This window comes from Phaseolus vulgaris, chromosome 5 (genome assembly GCF_051622355.1).
Source record: "Phaseolus vulgaris cultivar YP4 chromosome 5, ASM5162235v1, whole genome shotgun sequence".
Taxonomy (NCBI): Eukaryota; Viridiplantae; Streptophyta; class Magnoliopsida; order Fabales; family Fabaceae; genus Phaseolus; species Phaseolus vulgaris.
Window position 1 is genome coordinate 2743235 of NC_143502.1, and position 14454 is coordinate 2757688.

Consider the following 14454-nt stretch of genomic DNA (forward strand, 5'->3'; position numbering starts at 1 on the left):
TTGAATCATATTAACAATTTTTTGCGATGCTGGGTAAACAATTTCTGGGATGAAGCAGTAAGAACAGCGTGGGTCGAACAACACACTCCTCAAGAAATCGGCATTATTTTCAAAGAAATTCTGACAGCTAATGGGAGTTGAAGTTTTTAATAAGGTTGATGTTTGAATAGCATGTAGATGATGATTATAATATCGAACAATGATAGCCACATCAACCCTCAATATGTCTGTGGGTTTGATCTTCACTCCCACTTCTTCAATTCGCATCTCATAGTGGTACGAATGCACTCTTCCTTCTACGGTTCCCATGTTGAATGAAGAACATGCACAAGCCTCTGTCTATTTATAATAAGGTTGCAACAAAATCTAAACAGAAAAATAAATCTTCTAATAAATTCATATAAATGAAAAACAGGGTTGAATATAATATAAAGATAGGATAAGATTTCTTGATTTTTAACAAATTCCTAAAAACATATATATATTTTTAAGATTTCTATCATTTTGATTAAATCTATTTCAAAATATATTTTTTTTCTTGAAAATCTCACTCATCTTATCAATATTACATTATCTTTTCAAGATTAAGATTGCAATAATTTTAAAATTTAAATTGTATTTAAGAGAAAGATAAAAAGGGAAAAAAAGGCAATCATTTTCCTCTTTTAAAAGACACTGTAATAATTAGTTTTTTAATAATATTTTTAATTTGAGGTAAACAAAGTATTGCTTTTTTCTTATTGGATAACCATGTCTACTGAGAAATTAGACCATATTTCCACGTGAAGTGATTCATAGAATTAAGATTTTCAGGTTTAATTAAAATATCACGCAACAGATATTAAATATTGATTTGTTCAAAACAATATATAATTGATTATGTTTAGATTTGATTGAGAATAATATATAATTGATTATGTAGAATGAGATACGCAATATTATTTAAATATTTTATAAAATAAGTTTTCAAACAATTATTCCTATTCATTTTAAATTTATTCTAAATAATTTATTATATTGAAAGTTAAAATAACATTCATTTCTTAGTTCATGATTATCAATATTTTTTAATACAAGCACATATTTTTAATAGACCATATTACTTAAAAATTATTTGAAACAATAAACTATATCTGTGTTAAAATCAATATATATATTTTTTTCTAATACAAAGAGAAGAAACCTTCAACTTCTAGGGTTTTTCAAACAAATGTCTGAACTGAAGATTCGTAGCGGAGAAGAGAGGTAACAAAAATTTGATTCGTAGCGTCCCACTCTTCCCACCGTCATTTGGATGTAAGACCTCTTATCGCAATCCTTGTGTGTTTCTTATAAATGTAATGTTTCTAATTCGACATTGAACTGCTAAGATTAATCGGAATAATGCGTGTTGTTGTTTAAGGGAGTTGACGGAGAAGATTTTTCCAAACCGGAACATTCCGAGTCTTCCGACGAGGATTTTGATGTAAGACCTTTTACCTAATCCTAATATATTTTTTACATTGTAAACTGTTTCTAGTTCAACTTTGGATTACTGAGATCAAGGTTTGCAGTAGCAGAAGCTCCATAAACTTTGGCGTTGTGGCTGAAAACATGGTCACGGACCATTAAGTTTAATTGAAATAGTTGTGTTGTTGCAGGGAGTTGTCCAAGCTGATTTTTCATTTTTCGATCCCAAACCTGATGATTTTCATGGAGTGAAGACCTTGTTGCAAACCTACCTTGACGATGAAGAATGGGATTTGAGTGCCTTTGTAGAGTTGATTTTGGGGCAGACCACCGTGGGGACTGTTGTTAAGATAGAGGATGACGAGGATGAAGGAATCTTTGCTCTTGTTACTGCTCTTAATTTCTATAGATACAGGGTAACTTGCCTTCTCTAATGCAACAATCTTGCTTTCAATGCTTTGGGACTGGTTTAACAAACAGCGTCAACTTTCTAACCTGTTGTAAATGCTTTTGTTAGGAGCATAGATGCATTGTGACACTTAAGGATTTTCTTCTCCATAAAGCTCACCAAGAGAAGGGTGTTGCTGACAAATTGAAATTGCTTTTGGGGGAGCAAGCACGCGATGTAGCTCTCCTGGTATCTCAGCGCATGGTGAACCTTCCACCCCAGCTTTTGCCACCACTTTATGGTGCCCTTTTTGATGAAGTGTTGTGGGCCACAGAAGATGAGGTTAGATGTCAATAGTATCACATTGGTGAGGTGTTACTGCGTGTTTTTTTTTTACTGCTAGAGATGGTTTTCATATTTAGAACTTAAATTGTCATGTTTTGTGTTTAACAGCCCACGGAGGAGCTCCGAAAATCCTTCAAGTTTAAGCATTATATAATACTCAGCAAAATTTACGTGGTATGTATGATGCTGTAGTATGTAGCTTATGTTAAGATGTTTTCTTATGCTCCAATTTCATTGTTCCCTTACATTTTACTTATCTTTGGGTGTCAAAATATAGCTCAAGAATGCAGAACAGAAGACAAAACGGAACAATGATAGTAAGGAGGGAATAATATATTTAAAGCTTGAGGATGAAATATTTCATAAGGTATTGATATTTTCTGGCATCATTTCAACAAAATCTTAAAAGAAAAAATCTTCTAATAAATTTATATAAAAGAAAAATAGGACTGAATATAATATAAAGATAGGATATGATTTCTTGATTTTATAATAAATGCCTAAAAACAAATATATATATTTTTAAGATTTCTATCATTTTGATTAAATCTATTTCAAAATATTTTTTTCTTGAAAAACTGACTCATCTTATCAATATGACATTATCTTTTCAAGAAATGATTAAGATTGCAATAATTTTAAAATTTAAATTAGATTTACGAGAAAGATAAAAAGGGAAAAAATACAATCATTTTCCTCTTTTATCGTGACCAGAATGTGGCTTTTTAAAATATTTTTTAATTAATTTATATAATTGTATGTTATAAAAATAATTGAAATTTTTTAGAATCATTATCTATGTACACAAATTTATTTTTATTTTATCTTTATTTTTATTTTATTTTATTTTGAATAAATTATTTACTAAATAACTAATTATTTTTATAATTAATTAAAAATTGTTTTTATTTTATTTTTTAATATTAATAAAAACAATTATCAATTTTAAATTTTATATGTGGAGTAATTTGTAACAGTTGACCTATGTATTTTTTTTTTAACATATGGGTTTTGGTTTAGTACTCCCTATTTTTATATTTTCTTTCTTTTTTTCTTTTTCTTATAATACATTTTTCATGTGATGACAAATAATGGTTGTTATTTAGTGTCAGCCTATTTGAGATCTTAAGTTGCATAGTGATACCTAATATAAAAGTTTTTATTTAAAAAAAAAGTTGAAAGTGATGAATGGATTAAACACATAAAATAGTGAAAACATGATATTGTTTGAATTGATAAAAATAAAAAAAGAATAAATTAGTGAAAAATTTATAGTTAATTTGTTTGATACCATAAAATAAAATAAGAGTTAAATTAATTAAATAATATAATGAGAGAGATATGATTTCTTGATTTTGTAACAAATGCCTAAAATATATATATTTAAGATTTCTATGATTAAATCTATTTTAAAATATTTTTTTCTTGAAAAAGTGATTCATCTTATCAATATTACATTATCTTTTCAAGGAATGATTAACATTGCAATAATTTTAAAATTTAGATTATATTTAAGAGAAAGATAAAAAGGGAAAAGGCGCAAACATTTTCCTCTTTTATCCTAAATAATATATTTTTATAGACCAATTAGAATTACTCCCAGATCTATAATTGTCTAAAAATATTCAACATTCACACGAGTTTTTTTAAAATAATTTTTAATTAATTTATATAATTTGTATGTTATAAAAAAATTGAAATTTTGAGAATCATTATCTATGTACACAAATTTATTTTTATTTTATCTTTATTAATATTTTATTTTGAATATTTCAGTGGTTTTTTATTTTTTAAATATTTACTAAATAACTAATTATTCTTATAATTAATTAAAAACTGATTTTTTTAATTTATTTTTAATATTAAAAAAATTTATTATTTTTAAATTTTAAATATAGAGTAGTTTGTGAAAAATAAAAGAGTTTATTAGACCGGAAGACTTCTTATAACATGAAAAAGTTTTATTTTTCATATCTTCATCATTCTTAAACATTATAGTTTTTTTATCTCTTTTTATATTTTAGTTAGTTGTTATCCCTTCTTATCTTTTAATTTTTTATTTTTTATTTTTTTATAAAAATAATATAAACATGATAATGATAAAAATAAAAAATACAGATACTCTCGTGCCTGTATTTCTGCTAATATTTTCTTTCACTAATGTCATTAACATAGTATATCTTAGAAATACAAAATAACATTTTACACAATTAAAAAGAATAAATTTTGTAGACTATTGTTTGAATTTACAAAAAAAAAAGAGAGAGAATAAATTAGTGAAAATTTATAGTTAATTTGATTGATACCATAAAATAAAAAAAGTTAAATTAATTAAATAATATAATGAGATAATAATTTAATACTACGATTCTATGAATTAAAATTGAAAAATGATTAATTATAAAATAATTATGTAATTTTTTTAAAATAATATTAAAAAATTATTTAAAAATTAAAATTTAATTTATTTAAATAATTATTTACAAATCATGTATACATTTCTTCAATACAATTTTTTAAAAAATAAAGTGTTAAAAATCAGATTTTTTTTTTTAAAAAAAAAAAAAGACACTGTAATAATTTGTTTTTTTTCAGTTGTAGTAGACAAAAAAAATAGAATAAAGAGAAGTCATCCTTGTTGCAGGAACGTTGATCCAGTTTTTGCAGTCACACTGGCGTGTTTTCTTACAGTTTTAGCCAACAACCTCACATTATTTGTTAAATAAATTAAATGCTAAATTGTAAATCTTTGAAGTAAAATGTATACGAAAACAAAAACTTAAAGCTATGTAATCCTCATTCTTATATGGTACAAAATACAATTTGTCTTTGAAAATAAAATTAATCAGTTGTGACGAATAAGCATAGGATAACGACATAACGGACAAGTGTGACTTGTCTGCAACCACTTTACAATACAGAGATGATGAAGAACATGTTCACATGGCAACGACGATAACTTCACATTCTCTTCATTCTCTCTAAAGCCAACATTTTCCAAGCAAATACTGCACTTCTCAATTTCCATTTTCAAGAAAGGTGAAATTGAGAACGTTTTAAGGAAATCAATGGCTTCTGCAGATGCTGGAATCGTTGCTGCATAATGTTCAATCTCTTCCTCCGTCTCTTCCTCTGTCTCTACCTCTTCCTCTGTTTCTACCTCTGTCTCTACATCTTCCTCTTCCTCTTCGATTTCTACATCTGCAACTACTGTTGATTTTGGCTTAATCCCAAGTCCCACATTGGTGGGTTCATTGTTTGGGAATGAGGTTTAAGGGTTATAAATTAAACTCTCCCCCTTTATTATTAGATATCTCTTTTTGTAATATCTTCTCTCATAATAATAAAAGTGAGTTGTTTTTGCTGTGCTCGGAGATTAGGCTAAACAGGCCGAACTCCGTTAACAATTTTCGGGTGTGTTTTTTCCTCTTTATCTCTTTTATTATTCCGCTTTATTTATTCAATATTATTTGTCGGGTAGCTCTGTTAGGGTTCTGTTTTAGTGGGAAATTTACCCGTTTTTCCCAACAAGTGGTATCAAGAGCCGAAGGTTCGCCCTTGGGTTGTTTGAAATTATTTGTAATATTGAATATTATATTGTGAGTCTGTAATGGCAAATAAAGATCAAGAAGGGAAGGCTCTGCAAGATGCAAATGTTGCAGAAAGCAAAAGTGATGTGTTGATTGTCTCGCTTTCAGCATCATTGCATCCAGATGAGTGGATATTGGATTCAGGTTGTACCTATCATATGTATCCCATTCGGGAATGGTTCTTTGATTTTCAAGAACTCGATGGCGGGGTTGTTTACATGGGTAATGATAATCCATGTAAGACAGTCGGGATACGTTCAATCAAGCTGCGGAATCATGATGGATCCACCAGAATTTTGCGGGATGTACGATACGTGCCAAAGTTGAAGAAGAATCTCATCTCATTGGGGGCTTTAGAATCTAAAGGCCTAGTTGTGACGATGCGAGATGGAATTCTTAAAGCAACTTCAGGAGCACTGGTGATGATGAAAGGTGTGAGGAAGAACAATCTGTATTACTACCAAGGTAGTACAGTGGTGTTGGGACATGCTGGAGAGAAATCCTTGCAAATTCTTGCCAAGCAGGGACTGTTGAAAGGTACGAAGACTTGCAAACTTGAATTTTGTGAGCATTGTGTTCTGGAAAAACAACGAAGAGTGAAGTTTGGCACTGCAATTCACAATACCAAGGGTATTCTGGATTATGTGCATTCAGATGTGTGGGGACCTGCCAAGACTTCGTCAATCGGAGGTAGGCATTATTTTGTCACTTTTGTGGATGATTTTTCCAGGAGAGTTTGGGTGTTTACTATGAAGAACAAAATGATGTGCTTGAAATTTTCCTTAAGTGGAAAGCTCAAGTTGAAAACCAGACAGGAAGGAAGATTAAGGTTCTCCGAACAGAAAATGGAGGAGAATACAAGAGTGATCCGTTCTTGAAGGTATGCCAAGATTCTGGCATAGTTCGACACTTCACTGTTAGAAAAACACCACAGCAGAATGGGGTTTCAGAGCGTATGAACAAGACACTTGTGGAGAAAGTTCGTTGTATGTTGTCTAATGCTGAATTAGGCAGAGAGTTTTGGGCTGAGGCTGTGACATACGCTCAACATCTTGTCAATCGTTTGCCATCATTTGCTATAGATGGCAAAACCCCGTTAGAGGTATGGTCTGGAAAACCTGCAACTGATTATGATTCTTTGCATGTTTTTGGTTCTATTGCATATTATCATGTGATTGAATCAAAGTTGGATCCACGGGCAAAGAAGGCTCTTTTCATGGGCTTTAGTCCTGGAGTGAAGGGATACCGTTTGTGGTGTCTAGAGGCAAAGAAGACGATTATCAGCAGGGATGTTACCTTTGATGAATCTTCCATGTTAAAGAAGGTAAATCCAAAAGGAGCTGATAGTAGTCCACAACAGGTGGAGTGTGCCCGGAAGCAGGTGGAGTTTGAGCCGACAGTGGTGATCCCAACACGAAATACCACAAGTGACTCTCCTATGGCAGAAGAAGAGTCAGATGAGGAAGAGGTTCCTACCCAAGAATCTCAACAACAATCAGCGCCAATTGCAGTTAGAAGACAGAGACGAGATATTCAGAAGCCTGCTCGTTTCATGGATATGGTTGCCTATGCACTTCCAGTTGTTGATGACATTCCATCCACTTACCCAGAAGCCATTCTAAGTTCAGAGAGTGGTAATTGGGTAGGTGCGATGGAAGAGGAGATGCAGTCTTTGCAGAAGAATAAGACGTGGAAGCTGGCACAATTACCAAAATGTAAGAAGGCAATTGGGTGCAAATGGGTATTTGCAAAGAAAGAAGGATTTCCTAATAAAGAAGATGTTCGCTACAAGGCAAGGTTAGTTGCTAAAGGCTTTGCTCAGAGGGAGGGAATTGATTATAATGAGGTATTTTCTCCAGTTAAGCATTCTTCCATTCGAATTTTGTTGGCCTTGGTAGCACAATTGAATTTGGAGCTTACTCAACTTGATGTAAAGACCGCGTTCTTACACGGTGATTTGAAGGAGGAAATCTATATGACTCAACCAGAAGGATACAAGGTTGATGGTAAAGAAGATTGGGTTTGTAAACTTAACAAATCGTTGTACGGACTGAAACAATCTCCAAGACAGTGGTACAAATGATTTGATAAGTTCATGAAGGATCAGAAGTACAAGAGAAGAAAATATGATCACTGTGTGTATTTGCGCAGACTTGAAGATGGTTCCTACATTTACTTACTCTTATATGTTGATGATATGCTGATTGCAGCAAAGAGCCAAGTTGAGATTGACAGGTTAAAGGCTCAGTTGAGTAAAGAGTTCAAGATGAAGGATTTGGGGGAAGCCAAGAAGATTCTCGACATGGAGATAAACAGGGACAGGGAGAGGGGAAAACTTTGGTTGTCACATAAGTAGTATTTGCAGAAGGTACTACAACGTTTTGGTATACACGAAGATACAAAACCTGTAAGTACCCCACTTGCTCCTCATTTGAAATTGAGTAGCTGTTTATCTCCGACGACTAATGAAGAACGAGAATACATGGCGAAAGTCCCATATGCAAATGCAGTTGGAAGCTTGATGTATGCAATGGTGTGTACAAGACCAAATATTTCACAGGCTGTGAGTGTTGTTAGCAGGTACATGCATGATCCGGGCAAGGGACATTGGCAAGTTGTGAGATGGATTCTACGGTACCTCCAAAATACCTTAGATGTTGGATTGACATTTGAGCAAGATGAATCACTTGGTCAATGCATAGTTGGATATTGTGATTCTAATTATGCAGGTGATTTGGATAAGCGACGGTCTACAACTGGCTATTTGTTCACTTTAGCAAAAGCGCTAGTTAGTTGGAAGTCTACCTTGCAGTCTACGGTGGCTTTGTCTACGACAGAGGCAGAGTATATGGCGATTACAGAGGCTGTGAAGGAAGCAATTTGGCTTCATGGGTTGCTTAAAGACTTGGGAGTTGGTCAGAAACAACTTGAGTTATATTCTGACAGTCAGAGTGTTATTCATTTAGCAAAGAATCAAGTCTTTCATGCACGGACGAAACACATTGATGTTCGTTATCACTTTGTGCGTGAGATTCTCGAAGAAGAGGAGATTGTTCTCCAGAAGATTCACACTACGGAGAATCCTGCAGATATGCTCACCAAGGTGGTTACTAGGACCAAGTTTGAACATTGTTTAAACTTGGTTAATATCTTGCACATTTGAAGTTGGCGTCCGGAGGCGCAAATTTGAAGCACTGCAAAGTTTGTTTTTGTTATGTTTTGAGAATATTTGTTTTAGGTGAGACTTGAAATTAAGCCAAGGTGGAGATTTGTTGATTTTGGCTTAATCCCAAGTCCCACGTCGTTGGGTTCATTGTTTGGGAAGGAGGTTTAAGGGTTATAAATTAAACTCTCCCCCTTTGCTATTAGATATCCCAATTTGTAATATCTTCTCTCATAATAATAAAAGTGAGTTGTTTTTGCTGTGCTCGGAGATTAGGCTAAACAGGTCGAACTCCGTTAACAATTTTCGGGTGTGTTTTTTCCTCTTTATCTCTTTTATTATTCCGCTTTATTTATTCAATATTATTTGTCGGGTAGCTCTGTTAGGGTTCTGTTTTAGTGGGAAATTTACCCGTTTTTCCCAAAAACTACATCCACGATGATGTCTAAATTCAAAGGCAATTCTTTGCATTCTGAATCCACAGACTCAGAACCACCACCAAATTCCAAGGCCACTTTAATCATATTAACAATTTTTTGCGATGCTGGGTTAACAATTTCTGGGATGAAGCAGTAAGAATAGCGTGGGTTGAACAACACACTCCTCAAGAAATCTGCATTATTTTCAAAGAAATTCTGACAACTAATGGGAGTTGAAGTTTTTAATAAGGATGATGTTTGAATAGCATGTAGATGATGATTATAATATCGAAAAATGATAGCCACATCTGTTGGGAAAAACGGGTAATTTTCCCACTAAAACAAAACCCTAACAGAGCTACCCGACAAATAATATTGAATAAATAAAGCGGAATAATAAAAGAGATAAAGAGGAAAGAACACACCCGAAAATTGTTAACGGAGTTCGGCCTGTTTAGCCTAATCTCCGAGCACAGCAAAAACAGCTCACTTTTATTACTATGAGAGAAGATATTACAAATTGGGATATTTAACAGTGAAGGAGAAGAGTTTAATTTATAACCCCCAAACCTCCTTCCCAAACAATGAACCCACCGATGTGGGACTTGGGATTAAGCCAAAATCAACAAATCTCCACCTTGGCTTAATTTCAAGTCTCACCTAAAACAAATCTTCTCAAAACATAACAAAAACAAACTTTACAGTGCTTCAAATTTGCGCCTCCGGACGCCAACTTCAAATGTGCAAGATATTAACCAAGTCTAAACAGTGTTCAAACTTGGTCCTTGTAACCACCTTGGTGAGCATATCTGCAGGATTCTCCGTAGTGTGAATCTTCTGGAGAACAATCTCCTCTTCTTCGAGAATCTCACGCACAAAGTGATAGCGAACATCAATGTGCTTCGTCCGTGCATGAAAGACTTGATTCTTTGCTAAATGAATAGCACTCTGACTGTCAGAATATAACTCAAGTTGTTTCTGACCAACTCCCAAGTCTTTAAGCAACCCATGAAGCCAAATTGCTTCCTTCACAGCCTCTGTAATCGCCATATACTCTGCCTCTGTCGTAGACAAAGCCACCGTAGACTGCAAGGTAGACTTCCAACTAACTGGCGCTTTTGCTAAAGTGAACAAATAACCAGTAGTAGACCGTCGCTTATCCAAATCACCTGCATAATCAGAATCACAATATCCAACTATGCATTGACCAAGTGATTTATCTTGCTCAAATGTCAATCCAACATCTAAGGTATTTTGGAGGTACCGTAGAATCCATCTCACAGCTTGCCAATGACCCTTGCCCGGATCATGCATGTACCTACTAACAACACTCACAGCCTGTGAAATATCTGGTCTTGTACACACCATTGCATACATCAAGCTTCCAACTGCATTTGCATATGGGACTTTCGCCATGTATTCTCGTTCTTCATTAGTCGTCGGAGATAAACAGCTACTCAATTTCAAATGAGGAGCAAGTGGGGTACTTACAGGTTTTGTATCTTCGTGTATACCAAAACGTTGTAGTACCTTCTGCAAATACTGCTTCTGTGACAGCCAAAGTTTTCCCCTCTCTCTGTCCCTGTTTATCTCCATGCCGAGAATCTTCTTGGCTTCCCCCAAATCCTTCATCTCGAACTCTTTACTCAACTGAGCCTTTAACCTGTCAATCTCAACTTGGCTCTTTGCTGCAATCAGCATATCATCAACATATAAGAGTAAGTAAATGTAGGAACCATCTTCAAGTCTGCGCAAATACACACAGTGATCATATTTGCTTCTCTTGTACTTCTGATCCTTCATGAACTTATCAAATCGTTTGTACCACTGTCTCGGAGATTGTTTCAGTCCATACAACGATTTGCTAAGTTTACAAACCCAATCTTCTTTACCATCAACCTTGTATCCTTCTGGTTGAGTCATATAGATTTCCTCCTCCAAATCACCGTGTAGGAACGCGGTCTTTACATCAAGTTGAGCAAGCTCCAAATTCAACTGTGCTACCAAGGCCAACAAAATTCGAATGGAGGAATGTTTAACAACTGGAGAAAATACCTCATTATAATCAATTCCCTCCCTCTGAGCAAAGCCTTTAGCAACCAACCTTGCCTTGTAGCGAACATCTTCTTTATTAGGAAATCCTTCTTTCTTTGCAAATACCCATTTGCACCCAATTGCCTTCTTACCTTTCGGTAATTGTGCCAGCTTCCACGTCTTGTTCTTCTTCAAAGACTGCATCTCCTCTTCCATCGCACCTGCCCAATTACCACTCTCTGAACTCAGAATGGCTTCTGGGTAAGTGGATGGAATGTCATCAACAACTGGAAGTGCATAGGCAACCATATCCATGAAACGAGCAGGCTTCTGAATATCTCGTCTCTGTCTTCTAACTGCAATTGGCGCTGATTGCTGTTGAGATTCTTGGGTAGGAACCTCTTCCTCATCTGACTCTTCTTCTACCATAGGAGAGTCACTTGTGGTATTTCGTGTTGGGATCACCACTGTCGGCTCAAACTCCACCTGCTTCCGGGCACACTCCACCTGTTGCGGAGTACTATCAGCTCCTTCTGGATTTACCTTCTTTAACATGGCAGATTCATCAAAGGTAACATCCCTGCTGATAATCGTCTTCTTTGCCTCTAGACACCACAAACGGTATCCCTTCACTCCAGGACTAAAGCCCATGAAAAGAGCTTTCTTTGCCCGTGGATCCAACTTTGATTCAATCACATGATAATATGCAATAGAACCAAAAACATGCAAAGAATCATAATCAGTTGCAGGTTTTCCAGACCATACCTCTAACGGGGTTTTGCCATCTATAGCAGATGATGGCAAACGATTGACGAGATGTTGAGCGTATGTCACAGCCTCAGCCCAAAACTCTCTGCCTAACTCAGCATTAGACAACATACAACGAACTTTCTCCACAAGTGTCTTGTTCATACGCTCCGAAACCCCATTCTGCTGTGGTGTTTTTCTAACAGTGAAGTGCCGAACTATGCCACAATCTTGGCATACCTTCAGGAACGGATCACTCTTGTATTCTCCTCCATTATCTGTTCGGAGAACCTTAATCTTCCTTCCTGTCTGGTTTTCAACTTGAGCTTTCCACTTAAGGAAAATTCCAAGCACATCATTTTTGTTCTTCATAGTAAACACCCAAACTCTCCTGGAAAAATCATCAACAAAAGTGACAAAATAATGCCTACCTCCGATTGACGGAGTCTTGGCAGGTCCCCACACATCTGAATGCACATAATCCAGAATACCCTTGGTATTGTGAATTGCAGTGCCAAACTTCACTCTTCGTTGTTTTCCCAGAACACAATGCTCACAAAATTCAAGTTTGCAAGCCTTCGTACCTTTCAACAATCCTTGCTTGGTAAGAATTTGCAAGGATTTCTCTCCAGCATGTCCCAACCTCATATGCCACAACTTCGTTGCCTCAGCATCCTTCTTAGTGCTAGAAGTTGTTGCCGCTACTGTCCCCACCACTGTACTACCTTGGTAGTAATACAAATTGTTCTTCCTCACGCCTTTCAACATCACCAGTGCTCCTGAAGTTGCTTTAAGAATTCCATCTCGCATCGTCACAACTAGGCCTTTAGATTCTAAAGCCCCCAATGAGATGAGATTCTTCTTCAACTTTGGCACGTACCGTACATCCCGCAAAATTCTGGTGGATCCATCGTGATTCCGCAACTTGATTGAACCTATCCCGACTGTCTTACATGGATTATCATTACCCATGTAAACAACCCCGCCATCGAGTTCTTGAAAATCAAAGAACCATTCCCGAATGGGACACATATGATAGGTACAACCTGAATCCAATATCCACTCATCTGGATGCAATGATGCTGAAAGCGAGACAATCAACACATCACTTTTGCTTTCTGCAACATTTGCATCTTGCAGAGCCTTCCCTTCTTGATCCGAATTTGCCATTACAGACTCACAATATAATATTCAATATTACAAATAATTTCAAACAACCCAAGGCGAACCTTCGGCTCTGATACCACTTGTTGGGAAAAACGGGTAATTTTCCCACTAAAACAAAACCCTAACAGAGCTACCCGACAAATAATATTGAATAAATAAAGCGGAATAATAAAAGAGATAAAGAGGAAAGAACACACCCGAAAATTGTTAACGGAGTTCGGCCTGTTTAGCCTAATCTCCGAGCACAGCAAAAACAGCTCACTTTTATTACTATGAGAGAAGATATTACAAATTGGGATATTTAACAGTGAAGGAGAAGAGTTTAATTTATAACCCCCAAACCTCCTTCCCAAACAATGAACCCACCGATGTGGGACTTGGGATTAAGCCAAAATCAACAACATCAACCCTCAATATGTATGTGGGTTTGATCTTCACTCCCACTTCTTCAGTTCGCATCTCATAGTGGTACGAATGCACTCTTCCTTCTACGGTTCCCATGTTGAATGAAGAACATGCACAAGCCTCTGTGTATTTATAATAAGGTTGCAACAAAATCTAAACAGAAAAATAAATCTTCTAATAAATTCATATAAACAAAAAATAGAGCTAAATATAATAAAAAGATAGGATAAGATTTCTTGATTTTGTAACAAATTCCTAAAAACATATATATATATATATATATATATTTAAGATTTCTATCATTTTGATTAAATCTATTTCAAAATATTTTTTTCTTGAAAACTCACTCATCTTATCAATATTACGTTATCTTTTCAATGATTAAGATTACAATAATTTTAAATTTTAAATTATATTTAAGAGAAAGATAAATAGGGAAAAAAAACGCAATCACTTACTAGAATTAGGACATATGTTTTTACTAATATAGTGGATTGAAATTTAAGATATAAAAAAAGATATTCAAATTCAAATTTTACCTACCATATTTAAAGTACTTTCATATTGTCTTATGAATACGTTATATCTGATTAAGTATGTACTGTGTCTAACAAATCAGTTATATAGTCGTTGAGATAAAAGATTTAATAAATCAGTTATAGATATTATTATTAATGAAGAACATAAGAAATTCGGCCTATTAGTATTTTATATTTGATAATAACAAAAATCAATTAAGATTACAAT

At 34.6% G+C, this 14454-nt stretch overlaps 2 protein-coding genes across 2 annotated transcripts in view; both read left to right on the forward strand.

The window, feature by feature from the left end:
• The first annotated feature begins 307 nt into the window (after positions 1-307).
• Positions 308-2588, forward strand: LOC137817523 (protein BCCIP homolog). Its single transcript, XM_090302329.1, has 6 exons — positions 308-337; positions 1403-1465; positions 1641-1865; positions 1967-2179; positions 2291-2356; positions 2460-2588. Exons 1-6 carry the CDS (start codon positions 308-310, stop codon positions 2586-2588), a joined length of 726 nt encoding a protein of 241 aa, XP_090158455.1.
• The window catches only part of LOC137834802 (protein BCCIP homolog), a 37022-nt gene continuing 23785 nt past the window's right edge, over positions 1218-14454 (forward strand). Inside the window, exon 1 of the mRNA XM_090302137.1 lies at positions 1218-1245. The gene's annotated coding sequence lies outside the window, so the exon portion shown is untranslated. The remainder of the gene's footprint in view (positions 1246-14454) is intronic.